Here is a 27,764-nt window from a genome sequence, read left to right as displayed (position 1 = left end):
TCTCTCTCTCTCTCACTAATGTTAAGGAAAGCATCGTTTGTGCAAAAGTTCCCCCGGTGCACCTTCATCTCGTTGGGGTCACACCCGCACAGAACGGGGGACCTTTCTGACAGCCGGGCTGGTGAGGGTGATTCATCCGTCGATACCGTGAGTTACAGAGATGCCGGGGACTGCGTTGGCCGGAGACTGAAGAGGAGCTGCCTCTATCTGGATGTGTCCATGTTCTCCTCCTTAAAGTTACCGCAGTGCTCTATCACCTTCCTGGGGAATGACAGAACGGGAAGAAGCGAGTGAGCTTGACTTCTGAGGCTTAGCGAAGCGTTGTGGACCGGAGAAAGAGCCCGGGACTGAGAGTCAGAGGACTTGGGTTCTAATCCCGGCTCTGCCGTTAGCTGTGCGACCTTGGGCAAGTCACTTCGCTTCTCTGTGCCTCGGTTCCCTCGTCTGTAAAACGGCGATTAAGACTGGGAGCTCCAGGTGGGAGAGGGGCGGTGTCCAAACCGATTAGCTTGCATCCACCCCAGCGGGTAGCAAATACCATAAAATAAAATTAAAAAAGGCTGGAGAGGGACACTGCGGGGGAACGTGAGGCTTTTGGGTTTCCCCCGGGTCTGGCCTCTTCCTATCCATCGGGGCAGGCTCTCCCGCCTCCAACCTCGGAGCAGAACACCAACGGACCCTACAGCCTCGGGCCTCACCATCCTGACAGCTCCTGCTCCCGCTCCCTCTCGAGTCTCCCTTCGCCTGCCTCTCCGTTCGCTCCAAACCCCTTCCCTCTCCCTGCCCTGACGCTGCGCCCCACTTCCTGCAGGGCCTCACCCTTCCGATCCATCCTCCCTGCTCTCTCGCTCTGGACCACGCCTACCGCTGCTAACCGGACACCCCCGCGATGGCTGACAGGTCGGTCTGGTTCTTGCTACCCGAGACCCCTCTCGCCCCAAACCTGGACCCCCTCGACCTTCTTCCGCCTGCCTCGTCAGCGGCCGGGGGTCTTCCGGCCCTGCGAAAGGAGGGAAAGTTAACCTCTGACGCAATGCAGGACGGTTAGTGACTGGGCGGGGGAGGTCTTATGATAAATGCCCATGAATGCGTGGTCTAATGGGTAGTGCACAGGCCTGAGATTCAGCAGGACCTGGGTTCCAATCCCGGCTCCGCCGCTTGTCTGTTGAGTGAGCTTGGACAAGTCACCATCTCTGGACCTCAGTTCCCATATTTGCAAAATGGGAATGAAGACTGTGAGCCTCCATGTGGGACAGGGACCGGGTCCAACCTGATAGGCTAGTATCTACTTCAGCGCTTAGGACAGCGCATGGCACGTAGTAAGCGCTTAAACAATTTTTTTTTTTAAAAAAAAAAGGTCCCATCTTGGGATCTACGGATGACAAGGCAGAATGGAGAACGGCTGACGGGGAGGTGTGAGGGGAACGAAAACTTGGGACAGACTTTTGGTGTATTAGTGACGATCCAGAGGTTCAGTCTTAATCGCCTTTCTAGTTTGCTGGCCATTCGCTCCCGACGAATCACTCGCAACGTCGCGTCGCAACTCTCACCCTCAGCCCCACCGCCTCTCGGGCCCGTCGGAGCTCTGAATCGCGGCGTCACGTCCCGGCCCGAGCCCCGCTGCCTCCCAACACCCTCGCGAGCGAAGGGCGGCACGTCCTCCCCTCCTACCGAGCCATTTCCTTCGTCTCCTGCCGAGTGGACGCCATACTGATCATGTCCTTCAGAAGCGGCATGCCACCTTCTTTGATTAGCAGGGGGCAGTACTTGTCAGCTGTGGGGAGGGCAAGGAGAGAAATGCGGGGATGGGTCTCTCCTCTCGCTCATCCTTGGGCCCCGGGGGCTGAGGAGTCCGGGAACGGGACGGATGGAGAAGCAGACGGCGTCACCGGGCAGCGTTGCTGGCACCCCTGGGAGGCCCCCTCTAACCTAAGTGCCTGGCCCGGCTCAACCAATCTGACCAGTATCCTGGCACCTCCAAGGGACTTTGCCATATATCTTGGGTTTGCCCCGTCACCTCAACGCTGACCGCACCTCCTAGAAGCAGTCGATCAATCAGTGGTATTTACTGAGCGCCTGCTGTGTGCGAGAGTGCTTGGGAGAGTAAATGTAACAGAGTTGGTAGACATGCTCCCTGCCCACCGTGAGATTACAGCCTAGACGGTGAGACAGACATAATGGTATTGACCCGAGGCACCGTAACCAGGAAAAGGGGCCGTGCCTGGTTTAACCGCCCACTCTGGAGCAATGGGATTGGGAGGGCCTCTGGAGTTGGGGAAGGGTCTCCGTCTCTAGGTCCTGTGAGGGGACGCGGGGTGGGGAGAGGGAATGCCAGGAAAGAGCCGGCCAACGAGAACGAGGACCCAAAGGAATGGGAGCAGATTTCCACCACCCTGAGCCCATGGAGGCCGTTTCAAGGGTCAGGCCTGCCAATGCTGGATTTAGTTCCGGGGGACATCGCTTACAACCCAGCCTGCACACTTCTAATGCTAACCTTTTCATTGTACCTTGTTGTCGTCTATTTTGCCACCGAAACTCCAGCCCGCGTCCTGCCTCTGGCCTGGAATCCCCCTTTTAGACTGTCTCCCCCTTTTAGACTGTGAGCCCACTGCTGGGTAGGGACTGTCTCTATATGTTGCCAACTTGTACTTCCCAAGCGCTTAGTACAGTGCTCTGCACACAGTAAGCGCTCAATAAATACGATTATTGATGATGATAATGATGATGATGGAATGCTCTCCCTCCTCATAGCAGACAATTATTCTCCCCTCACTTCAAAGTCTTAAGGAAGGCACATCTCCTCCAAGAGGCCTTCCCTGACTAAGCCCTCCTCTCCTCCTCTTCTTCCCCCTTTTGCGTGGACCTGACATGCTCCCTTTATTCATCCCCCCCGCCTCCCATCCCCACAGCACTTATGTACGTATCTGTGATTTTATTTCCTTATATTAATATCTGTCTCCCCCTCTAGACCGTAAGCTCGTTGTGGGCAGGGGATGTGTCGGTTGTATCGTTATATTGTACGCTCCCAAGTCCTTAGTACATAGTAAGTGTTCAATAAATACAATTGACCGACTGACCGTTTAAGGAAGGAGCAGAGGCAGAATTTGGGAGTCAGCCAGCCAGCCACCACTGCCCCTCTCCCCTGCAAAGCAGGGGCTGCCCCACCGGATTTCCCGCCCCCTCCCCACCATGGGACTTTTACCCAGGGAGAAAAGGAGCTTACGGTAGACTGAGACGAGGTTATACAGGGCCCACGTGGCCCAGTGCTGGCTGACGGGAGATATTCCCTGGGGAAGGAGGCGGAGGATTGGCTCAAATGACCTGCAGGAGAGAAGAGAACCAAAGTTTCACGGTGGAAGGCCGCTCTCTGCCCAGGGTCCGGTGACTCCAAGAGCCTAGAAAGAAGGCCAGGCTCAGGGGGCTCTCCGGGGGGTTCGACCTCGGCGGCACACGTGGGGAAACTGAGTCCCCCCACCTGGACGGCTCTCGCCACAGTGAGGGGCTTGGTAGAGCATGAGGAAGAAGCCTTACATTGCGCAGGAAGGATTGGATTTGCGTCGAGTCCCGAGGAAGAACTTCAGGATAGTGAACGTCGGAATGGATTGAGGGTGGGAGTGGTGGAGTCCGACTCCCCTGAGAGTTTCTAGGGGTAGGAGAGACTCTCCTATGTGCAAATACAGCTGTGACCAGGGGCCGGGCCTCCTCCTCCGCGGGACCTTCCCCGATTCGTTTTTTACCCCTCCAGCTGTCGTCTCGGCCCTTGTCACCTCTCAGCCCTCACAACCTGTCTCCCCTCCGACTTCCTACTCTGCTACTACTAATAATAATGATGGCATTTATTAAGCGCTTACTATGTGCAAAGCACTGTTCTAAGCACTGGAGAGGCTACAGAGTGATCAGGTTGTCCCATGGGAGGCTCACAGTCCCCATCCCCATTTTACGGATGAGGGAACTGAGGCCCAGAGAAGTTAATAATAATAATAATGATGGCATTTGTTAAGCACTTACTATGTGCAAAGCACTGTTCTAAGCGCTGGTGGGGATACAAGGTGATCAGGTTGTCCCGCGTGGGGCTCACAGTCCCCATCCCCATTTTACGGATGAGGGAACCGAGGCCCAGAGAAGTTAATAATAATAATAATGATGGCATTTGTTAAGCACTTACTATGTGCAAAGCACTGTTCTAAACGCTGGGGGGGATACAAGGTGATCAGGTTGTCCCGCGTGGGGCTCACAGTCATCATCCCCATTTTCCAGATGAGGTAACTGAGGCTCCGAGAAGTGAAGTGACTTGCCCAAGGTCACACAGCTGACAATTGGCGGGGCCGGGACTTGAACCCATGACCTCTGACTCCAAAGCCCGGGCTTTTTCCACTGAGCCACGCTGCCTCTCTACTAGGGAACCACTTCCTCCTCCTGGGAAATCAGGTTGGGTCATCTCCCGACTCAGACCGTAAACGCCCCGTGGGCGGGGACGGTAAACTCCGCACGCCCGAAGCCGCTCCGTCACGGTGACGACTGCCTGAACGGCCGGTTGGTTAAGGCTTCGATGGCCTCCGGCGGACCCCCGAACCCCTTGATCCCGGGAGGAGAGGATGTGGCCGCTCGATTCTCCACAGTGGGAGATCGAGCTTCCTCAGCCAGGGCGCGGGGCTGCCTTGACCCCAGGGCCCGGGATAGCGGGGTGTCCCTCCCCGCCCCGCCCCCGCACCTGTAGTTGATGTTCCTTCGGGAGTTGATGTCCCAGCTCTGGATGGCCGCCCACATGCGGTCCACCACCTCCTCCCGCCGCGGCTCGCGGATCCCCCAGGCCTCCGGCCCGTCGAACATGATGTGGGACAGGACCCCGCAGGCGTTGTAGGATACCTCAATCCCGTCCGCTTTACTTTCCAGCAGGTTGCTGTCGGGTGTGGGAGAGGAGGGGGTCATCTTAGGCCCGGCTGGCTCTGACCCCGGGACCCCCGTGGGGCCGGGCTGCCCGCCCCGGAGACACCAACCTGAAGACGCTGATGAACTGCGAGGTCATCAGTTGGGGCCGCAACTCCTTCACCTCTGCCACGTTCCCTAGCAGTCCCAGCATGTTCCGGTGCAGCTCCTGCTTCTCTGGGAATTCCTGGGAAAACGGGGGGGGGGGGGGGGGGGGGGGGGGGAATGTTGGCGAGAGGGACACCTGCTACGGGTGGAGGCGGCATCCCTCGGAGAGACATCGTATCCAAGAGCGCCGGGACTGCTCTTGGGAGGGTCCCGGGAGCAATCTGGGCTTCTGTATCCCTGGGTGGAGGGTTGGGGGGGGTCTCCCACACTCAGAGGGAGAAGCGGTCTGGCCAACTCTCCAGGTGGCCGGCGGGGCTCAGGATTCAGCCATCAGGCAAGGAACTGTTGGACCCCAGCCAGTCTCTGGGCGCCGGTCCGGCGGGCCCGTCTCCACCGCCCCCCGACTCCTCAAGCGCGGGGACTGTCACCTCCATCTCTGACCTTCGGGATGTTCCCTCCGGCTCTCCCTACCCCGCTTCCGCTCTCCGGATCGGCCCAGCCTCCCTTTCCCTGGGATCCAATGGCGGGGGCCGGCTAACGGACCTTCAGGCACTCCAGGAAGAGCTTCATGCCGCTGTAGTTGAGGAACATCTCGCAGTTGTCGGGAGTCTCGTCGGTGATGTTCCACAGGGCGCTCCAGGAGAACTCCATGACCTGGTCACACTGCGGAGAGAGGGGCAGGGCTGCTGACCTCCCTCCTCACCCTACCAGGGACAGACCCCGCCGAGCTCATGTGCCGTCTTGGTTGCAGACCAGCTGGCGAGGGGATCACCCCATCTCCCTTTAGGTGGTAGTAACCTCCCACCACCCCCGCTAGCCGAGGTCACGACGGTCTGGGCCTCCCACCCTTTCCCCGGCTGCTTCCCCTAGACTGCAAGCTCATTGTGGGCAGCGAGCGAGCCTGCTAATTCTGCCTCTCCCGAGCGCTCAGTACAGTGTTCTGCACATAGTAAGCGCTCAATAAATACCACCAATGGATGGATTGATTCCATTTCGGCGAGGGGGAGAGGAAAGGCAACGAGGCGGGCTGCTAGGTGCCAAAAGGGAAATGCCGAATGTCTGTTAGATTGTCCTCTCACAAGCGCTTAGTACAGTGGATTGACTGCCAACAGAACTTACCGTCTTGTCCAATAGCTTCTTCTGGATCAGCTTCAGCATGGTCTGAGGGCAGAGAAGGGGCAGGAGGAGTGAGGTTGGGTAGTGCCAGGGGATATCTTCGGCTGGCCAGAAACTTTAAGCTGGAGCAACCCTCTGGAGGACAACTGATCTACCCCTTGCCGTCCTGGGCGGATTCAGCGGTCCACAGGGAAAGCAATTCCAGACCCTCTGTTTGGCTCATTAATTAAAAAGAGCCTCAAAGGCCAAGCTGGATGTCTCAAAAACTGCTGCAGTTTAAGCCCGAACCCTCCCCGAGCATCCCGAGGGTCAGAGATGGCCGTATTTGTTAAGTCCTTACTATGTGCCGGGCACTGGGGTAGGTAGATACAAGCTAATCAGGTAGGACACAGTCCCTGTCCCACATAGGGCCTGCGGTCTGAATCCCCATTTTACAGTTGAGGTAGCTGAGGCATACAAGAAGTGACTCGTCCAAGGTCTCACAGCAGGTAAGTGACGGAGCCCGGGTTAGAACTCTCAGCCCCGGGCTCTTTCCACTAGGTCACACTGCTTCTCCGCAACAGAGAGTTTAACTTATTTATTTTTTAAAAAATGATATTTGTGAAGCCCTTACTATGTGTCAAGCACTGTCCTATGCGCTGAGGTTGATACAAGTTTATCAGGCTGGACCCAGTCTGTGTCCCACACGGGGGTCATATTCAAAGTTGAAAGGAGGAGGATTTAATCACTCTCTGAGAAGCACCGTGGCTTAGCGGATAGAGCCCGGGCCCCAGAGTCAGAAGGACCTGGATTCTAATTCCGGCTCCAGCGCGTGCCTGCCGTGGGATCTTGGGCAAGTCATTTAAATTCTCTAGGCCTCAGTTACCTCATCCGCAAAACAGGGATGGAGACTGAGAGTCCAGTGTGGGACAGGGAATGTGTCCAACCTGATTAACCTGTATCTCCCCCAGCGCTTAGAACAGTGGTTGTCACATAGTAAGCGCTTAACAAGTACCATAATAATAATAATTATTATTATTATTATGTAAACCCCAATTTGCAGATGAGGTAACTGAAGCCCAGGGAAGTGAAGCAGCGTGGCTCAGTGGAAAGACCACGGGCTCTGGAGTCAGAGGTCATGGGTTCAAATCCCAAATCTGCCAATTGTCAGCTGTGTGACTTTGGGCAAGTCACTTAACTTCTCTGTGCCTCAGTGACCTCATCTGTCAAATGGGGATTAAGACTGTGAGCCCCCCGTCGGACAACCTGATCACCTTGTAACCTCCCCAGCACTTAGAACAGTGCTTTGCACATAGTAAGTGCTTAATAAATACCATCACCATTATTACTATTATTAAGTGAGGGGATTTGCCCACCAGCACGCACATGGTGGAGCCAGGATTATAATAATAATAATAATAATGATGGCATTTATTAAGCGCTTACTATGTGCAAAGCACTGCTCTAAGCGCTGGGGAGGTTACAAGGTGATCAGGTTGTCCCTTGGGGGGCTCACAGTCTTAATCCCCATTTTACAGGTGAGGGAACTGAGGCCCAGAGAAGTGAAGTGACTTGCCCAAAGTCACAGCCAGGATTAGAACCCAGGTCCTCTGACTCCAGGCCCGGGCTCTTTCCCCTAGGCCTCGCTGTTTCTCGGTTCGCTCCGGAAGCCGAGTGAGGGTGGGAGGGGAATCCGAGATGACCCCGGGGGTCCGGCCCTGGGGGCAAGGGGTTTCCCGGGCCGCCGGGGGACGGATGGGGGGCGCGGGAGGTGGGCCACGCACCATGACGAAGCCCATCTTGCCCACGGCTTCCTTGTGGTCATTGTCCACCTGGCAGACCAGGGCGTTGCAGAGGTGCACGGCGATGCGCTGGATGGACTCGTCCTGCCGGGTGGGGTTGAGGATGTTGAGCAGCAGCTCGTTCACGCGCCGGTACTGGAACTCCAGCTCCTCGGGGATGCTGAAGTTGCACAGCGTCAGGCAGCAATTCCGCTGCACCTGTCGGGGGGGGGTGGGGAGGGTGAGGACCACCGACGGGGCGACGCTGGCACCGTCTCCCTGCCGGCCCGCGCCCCATCACCCCGGGAACCCATTCGCCTCAGAGCCCGGGCCGGGATTTTTACACTCCTCTTAAGTAATAATAATTAATAATGACGGTACTTGTTAAGACTGTGAGCCCACTGTTGGGTAGCGACCGTCTCTAAATGTTGCCAACTTGTACTTCCCAAGCACTTAGAGCAGTGCTCTGCACACAGTACGCGCTCAATAAATACGATTGATTGATTGATTAAGCGCTCACTATGGGCCAGGCACTGTTCTAAGCGCTGGGGCAGATACGACGTAATCGGGTTGGACGCGGTCTCTGTCCCACATTCATTCAATCGATCGTATTTACTGAGCGCTTACTAAGTGCTTGGGAAGTACAAGTCGGCAACATATGGGGTTCCCAGTCTTAATCCCCATTTCACAGATGAGGGAACTGAGGCGCAGAGCAGTGAAGTGACTTGCCCGAGGTCATATAGCAACGAGTGGCGGAGCCGGCATTAGAACTCGGATCTTTCTGCCTAGAGGCCCATGCTCTATCCACTAAGGCCACACTGCTTCTCCCCAACAGTGGAGTCCAAGGGGCCGTCCTGACGCCCCAAGATGGGGACGGCCGGGGGCTGCTCTCAAACACCCCTCAGGGGGCCAGAAACATCAACAGGAAGCAGATCTGGAGACTGTGAGCCCACTGTTGGGTAGGGACTGTCTCTATATGTTGCCCATTTGTACTTCCCAAGCGCTTAGTACAGTGCTCTGCACATAGTAAGCGCTCAATAAATACGATTGATGATGATCTGGAGGTTTGCCCCCTCATCCTCCTCTCAGAGCGAGCGGACACTCCCGCTCTTCCCCCGGGGCGAGCTTCCTTCAGCATGCCGCGATGTCCACTGCACTCGGCGGCCGGAAAACCCCGGGCCATCATCCCCCACCTCCTCCGGGGAGGCTCTCCGGCCCGGGGGTGTCCCCCGCGTCTCCGTCCGAGGGACGGTGCTCCCCCCGGGGCCCGGCTCTCACCGTCACTTCCTGGTAGGACTCCATGCCGTTGAGCACCACCTGGATGACCTGGCGGCGCAGCTTGACGCTCTGCTCGGTACGGTACTCCGAGTTGGTCAGGTAGAAGAGGGCGGCGCTGCCCGTCACCTGGATGTTCTTGTCGTACTTGTGGCACTTGAGGGCCGCGATGACCAGCTGCGCGGAACCAGGGGGAGACCGTGGGGACCCCGCCTCGGGTCCCACGCGCCTGCCCCGCCCACCGTTTCCAGGGGAAGGACGACGGCCCGCACCCCGGGGCTCTGGCTCCTCACCCGAGCTGGGGTCCAAGCGTCAAGCACGCCACCCAAACTCCCGTGAAAGCGGAAGAGCGGGAGTCCCGGGCACAGGGACCGGAGGAGGGCTGACCTGCAGGGCCCGGAGCAGCTGGTTGCAACGCTCGATGCGGGCGATGTCGAAGAGCAGGTTGATGGCGCGGGAGGTGATCTCGGGGCGGTGCTCGGTGTAGGCCTCGATGGCGTTCAGCACCTGCTCCTCATTCTTGTCCCCGCTCACCTGCCCGCAGGAGGGAGAGAGGGGGCCGGCTCAGGGCCGCTTCCCCTGGTTGCGGGGAGCCTCTGGAGGCGGCCCTACCAACAGCTCGCCCCCACGTCCCGGCTATCCGACGTCACTCCCGGCCCACCGGGAAGCCTTCCCTGATTAATCTCTCATCACCCCGCTTGCCTCCCTACTGCCTCACTTACGCGTTCGAGCCCGTGTCCCCTAAGCCCTCAGGCACCGGCTCCACCCCCAACCCTACAGCATGTACGTCGCTTCCCCGACCTGGAATCTATTTCAACGTCCGTCCCCTTCGTTCCATCGCAAGCTCCTCGAGAGCGGGGATCCCCTCTGCTGATTCTACGGTCCTCTCCGCAGAGCTCAGTACAGTGCTCTGCACACAGTAAGCGCGGCGCCCAACAATACCGATACCGCCGATCGGTTGACCGATCGAGCCCCGGCCCCTTCCGCCTGCCCACGGGGAAGTCCAGCGGGCAAGGTCCCTGCCGTGTGTGCTCCTTGAGGTCCAACTCCACAGCCTTCCGACCCGATCCCTGACCCCATCCCGCCGGCTTCCCCGTCCCGCCCCGTCACCTTATAAGCTGGGATGTGAGTCAGGCGACACAGGGAGGTCTCGAAGAGCCCGAGGAACTGCAGAGGCCGCTTCAGGGCCCGGAACGGGGCGATGCTGCTCTTGCACGGCTCGACGCTGGAGAGACGGAGAGACGGCCAGGCCTCAGCTAGGCGGCCCCGGCCCCCGAGGGCCCCACGCGGACTCAACGTCCGCCCGCCGGCGGATGGGCCGATCCCGGGGAGCCGAGCTGGCGTCCTGCTCAGGTCGGTCGGGCGGGTATCCCGCCTGAGTTCCTGAGGGGAGTTTGGGGACCTCAGGGGTCATCCCCCCATCCCTACCCCCACGCCACTTCCCCGCTCCCGGGAGATCCGCCGGTCCCTCGGCCCTCCCGGCGGCCGGCTGGCACCTGGTCTGCCCCGCCTCCTCGTCCATCTTGGAGATGCTGCAGTTCTCCAGCATCATGTGGCCCGAGATGTCCAGGGACACCAGGTTCCCCAGCTTCTGCACAAACAGGCTCAGCACCTTCCGGGTCAGCTTGAACTTGTAGTAGCTGGACAGTCGGTCCCGGGAGATGTCCAGGTGCCTGAGGAGAAGGGGGGGGAGCGCTTGGACTTCAGAAGCGGAGAAAGGACCCGACAGACATTCTTCTCCAGCCCCCAGCCCTCCGTGATCTTACAGCTCTGGATTTCTCTCCCGTGGCCTGGCCCCAGCCTTAGCTGGGGTTCCAGGAGCTCCATAGATCCCCCCGAAAAGGTCTACTAGGAACACAGACCGACCAGAGAAGCCGCATGGCCTCGTGGATAGAGCACGGGCTTGGGAGTCGGGAGGACCCGGGTTCTAATCCCGGCTTTGCCACTTGTCTGCTAGGTAAGTTTGAGGTAACTTCACTTTCCTGGGCCTCAGTTCCCCCATCTGTAAAACGTAAAATGGAAAAATGGGGCAGGGACTGTGACCAACCTGATTACTCTGTATCCGCCCCAACGCTTAGTAAAGTGCCTGGCGCATAGTAAGCGCTTAACAGCGACCATTAAAAAAAAAAAAAAAAAAATAAGCCCAGCCCAAATGGTGGTTGCTTCTCAGCAGCATGGCCCAATGGATAGAGCATCGTCCTGGGAGTCGGCAGGACCTGGGTTCTAGTCCTGGCTCCGCCACAGGTCTGCTGCGGGACCTTGGGCAAGTCACTTGACTGCTCTGGGCCTCAGTTTCCTCATCCGCAAAGTGGGGATTAAGACTGTGAGGCCCATGTGGAACAGGGGCTGTGTCCAACCTTACGAGCTTGTATCCACCCCGGTGCTTAGTACAGTGCCTGGTGCACAGTGAGTGCTTAACAAATACCATAAAATTAAAAAAGGCCGCGCCTTGGGCGGGGGCACTCTCCCACCGGCCTCGTCCGGGCGAGAGAGAAGGAGGGCAGGCCCGGAGACGCCGGGGGGCCGGGAAGAGCCCTCCTCCCCAAGCGGCTCCCGGCCCACCCAGCCGAGCCCCCGGGGCGTCCTCCGTCTGGTGCAGGCGGAGGAGTTCGGGGGGAGGCGGGGGCTCCCCACCCCGGGGGTCTCACCGCAGCTTGTGGAGCTGCACGATGGCGTGGATGTGCTCGTCCGACAGGTCCATGTTGTAGAGCACCAGGGACACCAGGCTGTCCTTCCACTGGGTCAGGAAAGCCGCGTCGCTGGTCTGGATGCCCGACAGGTCGAGGGCGGCCAGGGCGCTCAGCGGCCGCAGCAAGGGCTCCATGGGCACCCCCTCCGTCATGCGGCCCAGGTTCAGGAAGCGCAGCCGCCTGAAGCCCTCGAAGGTGAAGTCCTTGACCAGCACCTGGCAGGTGGGGTTGACCAGGCACTCGTCCTCGCAGCCGCCCCCGGGGCTCTCCTCCTCGTAGAAGATGTTCCCGCAGCCGAACAGGCTGAGGGACACCAGGGTGGGGCTGAAGCTGCCCAGGGTCTGGAGGCTCTTGGCCGTCAGCTTCTCGCAGTTGGTCAGGTACAGCTCCACCAGATCCTGCAACGGCCGGGGGAGGACGGACGGGCTGCAGGCTGCCGCCGCTCGCGGGGTTCGGGGGGAGGAGGGGGGTCCCGCTTCCCTCCCCGAGATGCCGTTCTCCCCGGGAGAAGAACGGGCGTCTCCCCCGTCCCTACAGGGTCCTCGGGGGCAGGGATCCAGTTTACCACCTGTTGTGCTCTTTCAATCGCTCAAGAGGCCTTCCCTAAGCCCTCCTTTCCTCTTCTCCCACTCCCTTCTGCGTCGCCCTGACTTGCTCCCTTTACTGAAGCTCACTTGTGTACGTAGCTGTAAATAATTTCTGTTGACGTCCGTCTCCCCCTCTAGACCGTAAGCTCGTGGTGGACAGGGAACGTGTCTGCTTCTTGTTGAACTCTACTCTCCCGACCGCTCTGCACACAGTAAGCGCTCAAGGAATACGACTGATCGACTGACTGACCGAGAACTTGGGAAACACTACTGGTAGACTGATCAAGGGCAGGAATCATGTCTACGAACTCCGCTGCGCTGCACTCTCCCACGCGTTTAGATATCTGTTCTGACGATTTTGACGCCTGTCTACGTGCTACGTTTTGTTGTCTGTCTCCCCCCTTCTAGACTGTGAGCCCGCTGTTGGGTAGGGACCGTCTCTATATCAATCAATCAATCGTATTTATTGAGCGCTTACTGTGTGCAGAGCACTGGACTAAGCACTTGGGAAGTACAAGTCGGCAACATATAGAGACAGTCCCTACCCAACAGTGGGCTCACAGTCTAAAAGCTGCCGACTTGTACTTCCCAAGTGCTTAGCCCAGTGCTCTGCACACAGTAAGCGCTCAATAAACACGACTGAATGAATGAACGCTCTGCACACAGTAAGCGCTCGATAAACACCACGGATTGATCTCTGGTGAACCTCCATCAACAGCGGCATTTTCTTTCATTCGCTCATTCACTCAGTCGTACTTCTTGAGCGCTTACTGTGTGCAGAGCACTGGACTAAGCGCTTGGGAAGTCCAAGCTGGCAACATACAGAGACGGTCCCTACTCAACGGCGGGCTCACGGTCTAGAAGGGGGAGGCGGACGACAAAACGAAACATATTCCATTCAAACGATGGGGATATGTAATTGATTGATGTCATACGCCCTTTCCCTTCTAGACTGTAAACTCGTCGTGGGTGGGGAGATATGCCTGCCAACTCCGCTCGGCTGGACTCTCCCAAGCGCTTACTGCACCATCATCATCATCAATCGTATTTATTGAGCGCTTACTATGTGCAGAGCACTGGACTAAGCGATTGGGAAGTCTATGGTGGCAACACATAGAGACGGTCCCTACCCAACAGTGGGCTCACCGTCTAAAAGTTATATGTTGCCGATTTGTACTTCCCAAGCGCTTAGCCCAGTGCTCTGCACACAGTAAGCGCTCAATAAACACGACTGAATGAATGAACGCTCTGCACACAGTAAGCGCTCGATAAACACCACGGATTGATCTCTGGTGAACCTCCATCAACAGCGGCATTTTCTTTCATTCGCTCATTCACTCAGTCGTACTTCTTGAGCGCTTACTGTGTGCAGAGCACTGGACTAAGCGCTTGGGAAGTCCAAGCTGGCAACATACAGAGACGGTCCCTACTCAACGGCGGGCTCACGGTCTAGAAGGGGGAGGCGGACGACAAAACGAAACATATTCCATTCAAAGGACGGGGATATGTAATTGATTGATGTCACACGACCTTTCCCTTCTAGACTGTAAACTCGTCGTGGGCGGGGAGATATGCCTACCAACTCCGCTCGGCTGGACTATCCCAAGCGCTTACTACACCATCATCATCATCAATCTTATTTATTGAGCGCTTACTATGTGCAGAGCACTGGACTAAGCGCTTGGGAAGTCCAAGCTGGCAACATACAAAGACGGTCCCTACCCAACGGCGGGCTCACGGTCTAGAAGGGGGAGGCGGACGACAAAGCGAAACATATTCCATTCAAACGATGGGGATATGTAATTGATTGATGTCATACGCCCTTTTCCTTCTAGACTGTAAACTCGTCGTGGACGGGGAGATATGCCTACCAACTCCGCTCCCTTTTAGACTGTAAACTCATCGTGGGCGGGGAGATATGCCTACCAACTCCGCTCGGCTGGACTCTCCCAAGCGCTTACTACACCATCATCATCATCAATCGTATTTATTGAGCGCTGACTATGTGCAGAGCACTGTACTAAGCGCTTGGGAAGTACAAATTGGCAACATATAGAGACGGTCCCCACCTCGGCCCGCAGCGAGCGCTCGTTAAATGCAATCGGTCGATGGGCCGACCGAGGGGTCCCCCCCAAGGCTCGCCGGAGGGTCTCTCTGCGGGCTTTCCGAGCGCTCCGCCCCCCGAGCTCGGCTCCTCCGGCCCCTTCTCGGGCCCCGCCTCTCCCCCCGCGCTGACGGCCACCCCCGGCCCGGCCCGCTCGCCCACCTGCTTCCGGATGGCCTCCAGGTCCTGGTCCTGCACCACTTCTTCCCGCAGGTGGACGCGGGTGAGCCGGGTGCTGCGCGGGTCCGAGAACAGGCTGAAGAAGCTCTCGTGCGGCTCGAAGTTGCAGTCCGCGTTGACGAGGTCCACGTACCTGCGGGGGAGGCAGGCGTCGGCCCCGCGAAGGGTCATTCCCTCCCGGTGAGGGAGAGGGGAAATAGTCCATCGCTTAGAACAGTGCTTTGCACATAGTAAGCGCTTAATAAATGCCATTATTACTATTATTACAGTACAGTGCTCTGCACACAATAAGCGCTCAATAAATGATTGAATGAATGAATGAATGGGGGGGCACGGACCCGAGGGTGAGGGCCTAATGGCAACCAGCTGGAGCCGACGGGGATGGGGGCGGTGAGGAGGGGGCCAGGGGAACACACCACCTCCATTCCCTTTCCAGATAATAACGATAATAATGGCATTTATTAAGCGCTTACTATGTGCAAAGCACCGTTCTAAGCGCCGGGGAGGATGCAAGTCGATCAGGTTGTCCCACGAGGGGCTCACGGCTTTAATCCCCATTTTCCAGATGAGGGAACCGGGGCACAGGGACGTTAAGTGACTTGCCCCAAGTCACCCGGCTGACAAGCGGCAGGGCAGGGATTTGAACCCGCGACCTCTGAATCCGAAGTCCGTGCTCTTTCCACCGAGCCACGCTGCTTCTCTGTGTTTTATCCTAAGACCGTGAGGCCCTGGAGGGCCAGGGATCATGCATGCCTAACTCTCACTTGTGTATTTTCTTCCCCAGTGCTTAGCACAGAGCTCTACACACAGTAATTGTTTAATAAATACTATTGCTATTACTACTATTATTACTCCTACTACTACTATGTTGCGGACTTGTACTTCCCAAGCGCTTAGTACAGTGCTCTGCACACAATAAGCGCTCAATAAATACGATTGAATGAACAAATGAATGTGCCCAGGTCTCATCCTCAGTAAGCGCTCAATAATAGTTCATTCATTCAATCGTATTTATTGAGCGCTTACTGTGTGCAGAGCACTGGACTAAGAGCTTAAAAACAATGGTATTTGTTAAGTGCTTACTATAATAATAATAGTGGCATTTATTAAGCGCTTACTGTGTGCAAAGCACTGTTCTAAGCACTGGGAAGATTACAAGGTGATCAGGTTGTCCCACAGGGGGTTCAGAGACATAACCCCTATTTTATTCATTCATTTCATTCATTCATTCATTCAATCGTATTTATTGAGCACTTACTGTGTGCAGAGCACTGTACTAAGCACTTGGGAAGTACAAGTTGGCAACATATAGAGAAGCAGTGTGGCTCAGTGGAAAAGAGCACAGGCTTTGGAGTCAGAGGTCATGGGTTCAAATCCCAGCTCTGCCAATTGTCAGCTGTGTGACTTTGGGCAAGTCACTTAACTTCTCTGTGCCTCAGTTACCTCATCTGGAAAATGGGGATGAAGACTGTGAGCCCCACGTGGGACAACCTGATCACCTCATATCCTCCCCAGCGCTTAGAACAGTGCTTTGCACATAGTAAGTGCTTAATAAATACCATCATTATTATTATTATTATTATATAGAGACGGTCCCTACCCAACAACGGGCTCACAGTCTAGAAGGGGGAGACAGACAACGAAACAAAACATGTGGATGGGTCTCAGATGAGGAAACTGAGGCCCAGAGAAGTGAAGTGACTTGCCCAGAGTCACACAGCTGACAACTGGCGGAGCGGGATTTGAACCCATGACCTCTGACTCCAAAGCCCGGGCTCTTTCCACTGAGCCGCGCTGCTTATGTGCCAAGCGCTAGGGTAGATAGAAGGTAATCAGGTTGTCCCACGCGGGGCTCACAGAAGTTTTACAGAAGTAACAGGCACAGAGAGGTGAGGTGACTCGCCCGAGGTCACCCAGCTGACAGGTAGCGGAGTCGGGATTGGAACCCACGACCTCTGATTCCCCAGCCTGGGCTCTTTCCACTGAGCCACGTTGATTGATCGATGGCACCGGACCCACTGGCTAACACAGAGGTTGGGCCGGGCCGGGCCGCGGGCTTGAACCCCGACCTCATCCTGGGCGACGGGTCTCGGCCCCCACCTCGCCGTGAGCCTCCCCCCGGGGCCCCTCCCCGGCGCCCCGCGGCCTCGCCCCTCGCACGTACTCGTTGACGAGCCGGTCGCAGATCTCGCTGGGCAGGAAGATGTCAGGGTGCGACCTCGGGGGTTGGTGGTCCAGGAGGTAGCCCAGGGTGCCCTCCAGGTTGCGAAGGCAGAACTCGGTGCAGAGCGCCATCAGGGTCTCCGGGCTGTCCGACGCCATTCCGGGCGGGGGGCGGGACACCGGCGTGCGGCGCAGGCCCGAGGGCCCCCGACGGGGCGGCGCGATTCCCGCCGGACTCACGGGAGCGCTGGGGGAACGAGGCCCTGGGAAGCGGCAGTTGGGAGGGATGAGCGAGCCCCTCGGCCGCCCGGCGGAGCCGATCCCCCACGAGGGTGATCTGGGCCGCGGACCCCCCCAACACCCACCCCCCTCGAGGCCCTAGAAGTGCCCAACCCCAATTCCGCCTTCCACCCGCCTCGGGATCCGCCCCGATGAGTTACTCTTCCATAGCGGGGACGGGTGGAGGGGGACGCCTCCGGAGAAGGAAAAGGCCTCGGGAGTTCTAGCTTGCAGGGCCGATTGAGACTGGGGAGATGTCTCCCGGTTGGGGGAGGTGGGTGAACTGGCCTTCCCTCGGCAGCTGGAGGGGAAGCGGGAAGTGAAACTGAGCGGGCTGGTTTCCGTGCCCCGGGGCTCCCCAAAACTCTGCAGCGGGGTTAACCAGACCCCGGGGGCTCCTGGAAGGCACCAGCACGGCCTGCGCCTTCTGTTCTTTGGCTAATGTCCGCGTCCCGGGTGAGGGCTGGGTGGGGGACGTTCACTAGTCTCCCTGCATGCCGCTTTTCCGTTCTCCACACCTCTCGCTCTCCTCCATGCCTGAATCTTTCCGTCCCCTCCCCCTGGCCCTGAAACTCAGCCAGCCTTTTCCGAAACAGGGGCAAAGGCCCCCGCCTCCCGCCGCCCCCGAGGCCGGCCCGTCGGACTATCCTCCTGCCTTTCCGTCCATCCGGGAGCCGTGGGCTTGTCGGGATTGGAGCCGGAACCGCGTTCCCCGCCGGCCTCTCGGCTCACACAATGGGCTCCATTGTGCCAACAGTCCCCCTGGCAACCTGACACCCCCGAGGGACGGGTTCGGTCGACAGGATGTGGGGCCGAGCCCGGGTCTGGCCTACCTCCGCTACCATCATACTCCAGGTCCTCCCCCAGCCACCTTCCACCATCAGCCCAGGAGACCGCGCCCACGCGACCGGTTTCTCTGGAGGACCGCGTGCTGGGAGAGCCAAAGCAGTTTGGATCCCAGATGGTCCCTCTCCTAAAAGGCCCGGCTGCCTTCGAAGGCATCTGTGCCCATCCTGGGCACCCACCCAACGGATGGGCCTCTCCCCCGGGCATGCCGAGCCAGAGGCGCCAGGCCCGCTCCAGACTCAACAGAGGAATCCGCGGTGCCCGGGACCGAGGAAACACGCCGGGCAGACGGCGCCGCGTGCCCCTTCCCGCGGCACTGCCATTCCAGCTTCCTGGGCATGAAGAGAGCTGGCACCGAGCTGCCTTCGGTGGAGAGGACAAAAGTCCAGGGCCTCATGAGGAAGGGCCCTCGGGTCGGCCACTTCCCCCCGGCGACGGACCGGCCGGCCGATGCCCAGCCGGATCAAGCGGGGCCGATGACAGATTCCCTGGAGCTCTGAGAGCCCAGCCTGAGGTTGGACGGGATAATGATAATGGTATTTGTTAAGCGCTTACAATGTGTCAAGCACTGTTCTAAGCGCTGGGTGGGGGAGGAATACAACCTGATTACCTTGTATCTACCCCAGTGCTTAGAACAGTGCTTGGCACATAGTAAGCACTTAGCAAATCAATCAATCGTATTTATTGAGCGCTTACTGTGTGCAGAGCACTGTACTAAGCGCTTGGGAAGTACAAGTTGGCAACATATAGAGAGGGTCCCTACCCAACAGTGGGCTCACAGTCTAGCCCCATTATTATTATTATTATTACAAGGTGAACAGTGCTTTGCACCTAGTAAGCGCCCCTTACTGAGCCCCTTCCCAGACTGAGCCCCTTCCTTCCTCTCCCCCTCGTCCCCCTCTCCATCCCGTGCTTTGCACCTAGTAAGCGCCCCTTACTGAGCCCCTTCCCAGACTGAGCCCCTTCCTTCCTCTCCCCCTCGTCCCCCTCTCCATCCCCCCATCTTACCTCCTTCCCTTCTCCACAGCACCTGCATATATGTTTGTACATATTTATTACTCTATTTATTTTACTTGTACATATCTATTCTATTTATTTTATTTTGTTAGGATGTTTGGTTTTGTTCTCTGCCTCCCCCTTTTAGACTGTGAGCCCACTGTTGGGTAGGGACCGTCTCTCTATGCTGCCAATTTGTACTTCCCAAGCGCTTAGTACAGTGCTCTGCACATAGTAAGAGCTCAATAAATACGATGGATGATGATGATGATGATGATGATTAATAAGTGCCATCGTTATTATTATTATCAGGTTGTCCCACGTGGGGCTCACGGTCTTAATCCCCATTTTACAGATGAGGTAACTGAGGCACGGAGAGGCGAAGTGGCTTGCCCGAGGTCCCACAGCTGGCAGGTGGCTGAGCCGGGATTCCAACCCACGACCTCCGACTCCCAAGGCCACGCTCTGTCCACTGAGCCACGCTGCTTCTCGGATCGCGCTCAATAAATACGATTGATGATGATCCGCATCTGGGATCTCGGGCAGTCCCCCCGAAGGCCCCTGGGACAGGCGGGGGGACACGACCCAATCCAAGTGGAACGAAAATAGAGAAAGCCGACTAGTCAGTGGCACGAAGCAGCCCTCGGCCTCTCCCCCGCGAGGTCACCCGGGGCACCCTGCCCACCTGATCTTTCCCCCGATTACGCGACCGCCTCGCCGGGCGAGGGCAAGGACGATTCCCAGGGCCCCGACACCAGCTGTTGGTGACCGCCGCCGCCGACCGGTCAAGGAGTCGCTCCCTCCCTGCGCCGCTTCCGTCGCCCCGGTGCGGGAACGATTAACCGAGCCGCTGGGAGAAACCAAAACAAACGCGCTATTTTTAGAAGCTGGAAGGCCTCCGGCGGGGCGAGGAGAACAGAGTCAGGCCTTTTCCAGGCTTCGGAAGGGACTGGGGCTGCAGTGGCGGGGAGGGAGGGTCAGCCGGCCCCAGGGGTCAAAGGGCAGGCCCGCGGGAAAAGAGCTGGGATCTCTCCGGAGCCCGCGGTGGGGAAGCCGAGTGGAAGAGTTGGGCGGGGAGGGGGGGAGAGTCAGCAGGAAGTCGCCCAGCCCAGGGGTTGAAGTGGGTTCTGCCTCCAGATTCCTCACCCGAGTCCTGTGCCGAGTGTCGTTCCTCCTCCTCCTCCCGCCTCCGCTCAGTCTGCGGGCAAAGGAGACTCTGGTCAGTACGGGGCTCCGGAGCTCCTCGGCGTTCATCAGTGGTGGTAATGACCGGAATAACCCCACCGCTAATAATCATAACGAGCGGGGCTGCCAGGCCCGTCCATTTTCCAGATGGGCCCGGAGAGCGGCAGTGAGCCTGCAAAAGCGGTCGGGCCAGAAATAGCTGCCTGGCCTCCTGCCCAGTCGGGCAGACGGGGGGTCTCGGACTGACTCCGTGGGCTCCGGGCTCCTCCCCTCCGGGCCCGGCCTAGGCGTCTTTACCCCGTTTGACAGCGAGAGAAACCAGGACCCGGAGTGACCCGGCGGTCAACCGATCCCTACCCCGTGCCCGGGGGTGGGGGGGGGAGGTGGGAGGAGGAGGAGGAGCCCAATAAATGATGTCAACACTCCAGAACTGGCTCTGCACTGCACAACACCTGGCAAAGTTAGCCTGCCTCCCGCCAAGGGCCCCTCTGGGACTTGGGGCCGGTCTGTTATCCGTCCTCCGCCGTGGCCCCCATCATCATCACCATCAATCGTATTTATTGAGCGCTTACTGTGTGCAGAGCACTGGACTAAGCGCTTGGGAAGTACAAACTGGCAACATATAGAGACAGTCCCTACCCAACAGTGGGCTCACAGTCTAAAAGAGAGGCCAGGGACCCCCACCCCCCCATCTCCGCCCCGGCCGACGGCTTCGAAGACGGGATGCCCGACGGTCAGCGGGTGCGAGGGAGCCATCCCCGCAGCCCGCGCTGCCCCGGTTTGGATTCCCCTCGACCGGGAGGACGGTTAAAAGGGAAGCAGCGTGGCTCAGTGGGAGAAGCCTGGGCTTTGGAGTCTGGGGTCATGGGTTCAAATCTCAGCTCCGCCAATTGTCAGCTGTGTGACTCTGGGCAAGTCACTTCACTTCCCTGTGCCTCAGTTACCACATCTGTAAAATGGGGATTAAGACTGTGAGGCCCCCCCGTGGGACAACCTAATCATCTTGTAACCTCCCCAGCGCTTAGAACAGTGCTTTGCAGATAGTAAGCGCTTAATAAAGGCCATCATTATTATTATTAAAATCCTGCCGGTGGTGGCCGGGTCGGAGACTTTGCTTTGTGCAATCCCCCTCCCCATCCCCACCGCCTTACCTCCTTCCCCTCCCCACAGCACCTGTATATATGTATATACATTTGCAATATTTATTACTCTATTTATTTTACTTGTTCGTATTCTATTAATTTTATTTGGTTTATATGTTTTGTTTTGTTGTCTGTCTCCCCCTTCTAGACTGTGAGCCCGCTGTTGGGTAGGGACCGTCTCTATACGTTGCCAACTTGTACTCCCCGAGCGCTTAGTTACAGCGCTCTGCACACAGTAAGCGCTCAATAAATACGACTGAATGACTGAATGAACGACTCCAAGGTCACCCGACAAAAGACTCATTTCACCAACTTTGCCTTTGATGGGGTTTTTCCCCCGTTGGTGCTGGGTTTGAGAAGTAGAATCCACCAGTTGGGCCTTAAAGGGGCAGGGCAGCTACAGATTGCGATCCGCGATAATAACGGAGACGCGCCGAAAATGAAAAACCAGCTTCCCCACCTATCCCCGAGGAAGAGGAGGAGGAAGGTTGGCTCAACTCTGAAGTTGCTTTCATTGGGTCACTTTTACTTTCTGTTTATTCCTGCTTTCCTGGCCCTAGGCTGTAAAAGTGACACTGTCACCCATTCCCGCTAGACTGCAAGCTCACTGTGGGCAGGGAATGTGTCTGTTATATTTTCCTGTTGTACTTTCCCAAGTGCTTAGTCCAGTGCCCTGCACACGGTATGTGCTCAATAAATACGAGTGACTGATTGACTGTGAGCCCACTGTTGGGTAGGGACCGTCTCTATATGTTGCCAACTTGGACTTCCCAAGCGCTTAGTCCAGTGCTCTGCACACAGTAAGCGCTCAATAAATACGATTGATGATGATGATGACTACTTATCTTACTGTCCTGCTTGCAAACCAACTTTCCCCGTAGGGTCTACCCCAACGCTTTGGCTGTAATGGAGATTTCTTTTGGGGCCCAAATTCTTCCTGTATCCCTGCAGCAGTCTTGCCGTGGGGCCAACTCAGCATTTTGGATAATAATAATAATGATGACGGTATTTGTTAAGCGCTTACTACGTGCAAAGCACTGTTCTTAAGCGCTGGGGAGGTTACAAGGTGATCAGGTTGTCCCACGGGGGTGCTCACAGCTTTAATCCCCATTTTACAGCTGAGGTAACTGAGGCACAGAGAAGTGAAGGGGCTTGCCCAAAGTCACACAGCTGAGGAAGCGTCCCCCAACCGCTTTTACAATCAGGCCAGCACGGTAAATTGACTTTGGGAGAACTATCCCAACCAAGTTTCAAAAGAATCGGGGAGGAAACGATCCGATAATGGGGCGAATCCAGATCCAGGGGGTCAAGGCTCGGGGTCTCCTGGGGGAGAGGGGACGGCAGGTACCCCGCCTCACCTGAGACTTCCTAGACCCATTCCAAGCTCGGATAGTGGAGGGGAAAGGCTGGAAGCTGGGAAGCCAGTGGTGGGGAGGAGGTTCTAATAATAATAATAATAATAATAATAATAATAATGATGGCATTTGCTAAGCGCTTACTATGCGCCAGGCACTGCTGTAAGCGCTGGGGTGGATGCAAAGTAATGAGGCTGTCCCACATGGGGCTCACAGTCTTCATCCCCACCCCTGTATATATGTTTGTACATATTAATTACTCTATTTATTTACTTATTTTACTTGTACATATCTATTCTATTTTATTTCGTTAGTATGTTTGGTTTTGTTCTCTGTCTCCCTCTTTTAGACTGTGAGCCCACTGTTGGGTAGGGACCGTCTCTATATGTTGCCAACTTGTCCTTACCAAGCGCTTAGTACAGTGCTCTGCACACAGTAAGCGCTCAATAAATATGATTGATTGATTGATTCATTGATTCATTCATTCGTATTTATTGAGCACTTACTTCTAGACTGTGAGCCCGCTGTTGGGTAGGGTCCATCTCTATATGTTGCCAACTTGTACTTCCCAAGTGCTTAGTCCAGTGCTCTGCACACAGTAAGCGCTCAATAAATATGATTGATTGATTGATTCATTGATTCATTCGTTCGTATTTATTGAGCACTTACTTCTAGGCTGTGAGCCCACCTTCTAGACTGTGAGCCTGCTGTTGGGTAGGGTCCGTCTCTATATGTTGCCAACTTGTACTTCCCAAGTGCTTAGTCCAGTGCTCTGTACACAGTAAGCGCTCAATAAATACAATTGAATGAATGAATGAATGAATGAACTTACTGTGGGCAGAGCACTGTACTAAGCGCTTGGGAGGATACAAAGTAATGAGGCTGTCCACGTGGGGCTCACAGTCTTCATCCCCACTCATTCATTCAATCGTATTTATTGAGCGCTTACTTCTAGACTGTGAGCCCACTGTTGGGTAGGGACCGTCTCTATATGTTGCCAACTTGTACTTCCCAAGCGCTTAGTCCAGTGCTTTGCACACAGTAAGTGCTCAATAAATACGATTGAATGAATGCATGAATGAACTTACTGTGTGCAGAGCACTGTACTAAGCGCTTGGGAGGTACAAGAGGTAAATGAGGTCCAAAGAAGTGAAGTGACTTGCCCCAAGTCACACAGCTGATCAGCGGCAGAGCCAGAATTAGAACCCACGACTTCTGACTCTGCCTGGGAGAGACGGATGAATCCTGGGGTTTGGGGTCCCGGGGGGATTTGGGAAAACATTGACAGGCAGGCTCTCTCCGAACAGGAGGATGTGGGGGGAAGGAGGGGTGAGCCCACTGTTGGGTAGGGACTGTCTCTATATGTTGCCAATTTGTACTTCCCAAGCGCTTAGTACAGTGCTCTGCACATAGTAAGCGCTCAATAAATACGATTGATGAGACAAGGGGCGATCTGGTGTGGACGGGGAGAGGGGCAGAGAGCTGGGGGGGGTCGGGGGGAGGACACTGGGGAGGAGCTGACGGGGGAGAGGAGGGGAGACGACGGTCGGGAGGCCGGGAGGCTGGGGAGGCCGGGGGGTTGGGAAGCCAGTGGTGGGGAGGAGGTTATAATAATAGCAATAATAATAATAATAATATAATAGCAATAATAATAATAATAATAATAATAATAATAACAGCATTAATAATAACAGCATTTGCTAAGCGCTGGGGGTCGGGGGGAGGACGGGGGCCTGGACACTGGGGAAGGGACACTGGACACTGTGGAAGCAGCGTGGCTCAGTGGAGAAGAGCCCGGGCTTTGGAGTCTGAGGTCATGGGTTCAAACCCCGGCTCCGCCAACTGTCAGCTGCGTGACTTTGGGCAAGTCACTTCACTTCTCTGGGCCTCAGTTACCTCATCTGTAAAATGGGGATTGAGACTGTGAGCCCCCCGTGGGATAACCTGATCACCTCGTAACCTCCCCAGCGCTTAGAACGGTGCTTTGCACATAGTAAGCGCTTAATAAATGCCATTATTACTTTATTATTATTATTTTAAGGGGCAGTTCGGGGAGGAGCCGAAAGGGGAGAGGGGAGCGGAGGGGAGACTGACGGCTGGAGGACGCCCTGGGGAGCTGGGGACGGTCGGGGGGTTGGGAAGCCAGTGGTGGGGAGGAGGTAATAATAATAATAATAATAATAGTGTAATAATGATAATAATGGCATTTACTAGGCGCTGGGGGTCGGGGGGAGGACCGGGGCCCGGACACTGGGGAAGGGGCAGTTCGGGGAGGAGCCGAGGGGGGAACGGAGGGGACACTGACGGCTGGAGGACGCCCTGGGGAGCTGGGGAGGCCAGGGGGTTGGGAAGCCAGTGGTGGGGAGGAGGTAATTAATAATAATAATAATAATAATAATAATAATAGCATTTGCTAGGCGCTGGGGGAGGACCGGGGCCCGGACGCTGGGGAAGGGGCAGTTCGGGGAGGAGCTGAGGGGAGAGAGAGGAGGGGAGACGACGGCTGGAGGACGCCCTGGGGAGCTAGGGACGGTCGAGAGGCCGGGAGGCTGGAAAGCCAGTGGTGGGGAGGAGGTAATAATAATAATAATAATAATAATGACATTTTCTAAGCGCTGGGGGTCGGGGGGAGGAGTCGGGGCCCGGACACTGGGGAACGGGCAGTTCGGGGAGGTGCCGAGGGGGGAGAGGGGAGCGGAGACGACGGCTGGAGGACGCCCTGGGGAGGCCAGGGGGTTGGGAAGCCAGTAGTGGGGAGGAGGTAATAATAATAATAATAATAACAGTGTAATAATGATAATAATGGCATTTACTAGGCGCTGGGGATCGGGGGGAGGACCGGGGCCCGGACACTGGGGAACGGGCAGTTCGGGGAGGAGCTGAGGGGGGAGAGGGGAGCGGAGGGGACACTGACGGCTGGAGGACACCCTGGGGAGCTGGGGACGGCCAGGGGGGTGGGAAGCCAGTGGTGGGGAGGAGGTAATAATAATAATAATAATAATAATAATAATAATAATAATAATAACATTTGCTGAGCGCTGGGGGTCGGGGGGAGGACCGGGGCCCGGACACTGAGGAAGAGGCAGTTCGGGGAGGAGCCGAGAGGGGAACGGAGGGGACACTGACGGCTGGAGGACGCCCTGGGGAGCTGGGGACGGTCGGGGGGTTGGGAAGCCAGTGGTGGGGAGGAGGTAATAATAATAATAATAATAATAATAATGGCATTTGCTAGGCGCTGGGGGTCGGGGGGAGGACCGGGGCCCGGACACTAGGGAAGGGGCAGTTCGGGGAGAAGCTGAGGGGGGAGAGGGGAGCGGAGGGGACACTGACGGCTGGAGGACGCCCTGGGGAGGCCAGGGGGGTGGGAAGCCAGTAGTGGGGAGGAGGTAATAATAATAATAACAGTGTAATAATGATAATAATGGCATTTACTAGGCGCTGGGGGTCGGGGGGAGGACCGGAGCCCGGACACTGGGGAAGGGGCAGTTCGGGGAGGAGCCGAGGGGGGAGAGAGGGGAGCGGAGGGGACACTGACGGCTGGAGGACGCCCTGGGGAGCTGGGGACGGGAGAGAGGCCGGGAGGCTGGAAAGCCAGTGGTGGGGAGGAGATTATAATAATAATAATAATAATGACATTTGCTAGGCGCTGGGGGTCGGGGGGAGGACCGGGGCCCGGACATTGGGGAAGGGGCAGTTCGGGGAGGAGCTGGGGGGGAGAGGGGAGCGGAGACGACGGCTGGAGGACGCCCTGGGGAGGCCAGGGGGTTGGGAAGCCAGTAGTGGGGAGGAGGTAATAATAATAATAATCATAATAATAATAATAATAATGGCATTTGCTAGGCGCTGGGGGTCGGGGGGAGGACCGGGGCCCGGACATTGGGGAAGGGGCAGTTCGGGGAGGAGCTTAGGGGGGAGAGAGGGGAGCGGAGGGGACACTGACGGCTGGAGGACGCCCTGGGGAGGCCAGGGGGTTGGGAAGCCAGTAGTGGGGAGGAGGTAATAATAATAATAATAATAATAGTGTAATAATGAGAGGGGGGTCAGGAGTCCGGGGGGTGGGGGGTCCGGAAGGCTGGGGGGGGGCAGGGAGGACGGGTGGCCGGCGGGGGCGGGGGGGGAGGGGCGCGTCTCCCGCCCTCACTTGCCTCTGCCGCCGGCGGCGCGGCCCGGGGCCGGAACCCCTCTTCTTCTTCTTCTTCTTCTTCTTCTTCTTCTTCCTCCTCCTCCTCCTCCTCCTCCTCCGATCCCGATCCCGATCCCGGCCTCCTCTTCCTCCTCCTCCTCCTCCCGCTGCCCCTCCTCCTGTCGCCGCCGCCGCTGTCAACAAACCCGGTGTCGTCACTTCCGGGGCCGCCCCTTAGCAACCGCGAACGGCTTCCGGCCCTCCGGCCCTCCCTCCGTCCGTCCCTCCGTCCGTCCGGTCGGGAAACAAGGCCTCCCGCCCCAAGGTTCCGCCCCCCCCCCACCGCCCGTGTCCCCCCCAATCTTTCCATTCAATCGTATTTATTCATTCATTCCGTCGTATTTATTGAGCGCTTACTGTGCGCAGAGCACTGGACTAAGCGCTCAATGAATACGATGGAATGAATGAATGAGTGAATGGAAGGGAAGTCCAAGTTGGCAACATGTCTAGAGACGGGCCCTACCCAACGGCGGGCTCGCGGCCTAGGAGGGGGAGACGGACAACAAAACAAAACAGACTAACAAAATAAAATAAAATAAAATAAAATAAAATTGAGCAATGACTGTGTGCAGAGCACTGGACTAAGCGCTTGGGAAGTCCAAGTTGGCAACATCTAGAGACAGTCCCTGCCCAACAGCGGGCTCACAGTCTTGAAGGGGGAGACAGACAACAAAACCAAACATATTAACAAAATAAAATAATAAAATAAAGTTGAGCGCAAGTTGGCAACAGATAGAGACGGTCCCTGTTTCCAGCCTCAACCGCTTTGGCTTTTCCCCTTTCCCCACCATTTTTTCCCTAATGGCCTTTGTTAAGCAGTTCCGACGCTCGAAGCACCTCTCTAAGCGCCCAGGCTTGGGAGGCAGAGG

At 56.9% G+C, this 27,764-nt stretch overlaps 1 protein-coding gene across 3 annotated transcripts; it reads right to left on the bottom strand.

The window, feature by feature from the left end:
• Positions 1–26,911, bottom strand: ZER1 (zyg-11 related cell cycle regulator). 3 transcript variants are annotated; one of them, XM_038745138.1, is made up of 18 exons: positions 26,854–26,911; positions 20,177–20,228; positions 19,716–19,880; positions 16,911–17,172; positions 14,729–14,879; positions 11,834–12,273; positions 10,682–10,858; positions 10,296–10,410; positions 9,573–9,719; positions 9,189–9,362; positions 7,914–8,129; positions 6,154–6,195; positions 5,578–5,697; positions 4,998–5,113; positions 4,712–4,900; positions 3,224–3,321; positions 1,672–1,774; positions 1–261 (listed from the first exon to the last, which is right to left on the bottom strand). In XM_038745138.1, the coding sequence occupies exons 4-18, from the start codon at positions 17,066–17,068 to the stop codon at positions 204–206; spliced, it is 2,304 nt and encodes a 767-aa protein (XP_038601066.1). In that variant the 5' UTR covers positions 17,069–17,172; positions 19,716–19,880; positions 20,177–20,228; positions 26,854–26,911; the 3' UTR covers positions 1–203. The 3 variants fall into 3 exon arrangements, with proteins under 3 accessions (XP_038601066.1, XP_038601068.1, XP_038601065.1); XM_038745140.1 differs by lacking the exon at positions 19,716–19,880 and having other exon boundaries at positions 26,854–26,905; XM_038745137.1 differs by lacking the exons at positions 19,716–19,880; positions 26,854–26,911 and having other exon boundaries at positions 20,177–20,365.
• Positions 26,912–27,764: the final 853 nt, after the last annotated feature.

Source organism: Tachyglossus aculeatus, chromosome 4 (genome assembly GCF_015852505.1).
Source record: "Tachyglossus aculeatus isolate mTacAcu1 chromosome 4, mTacAcu1.pri, whole genome shotgun sequence".
Lineage (NCBI taxonomy): Eukaryota > Metazoa > Chordata > Mammalia > Monotremata > Tachyglossidae > Tachyglossus > Tachyglossus aculeatus.
The sequence above is the reverse complement of the archived record's forward strand: the minus strand, read 5'-3'. Positions and strand labels throughout refer to the sequence as shown.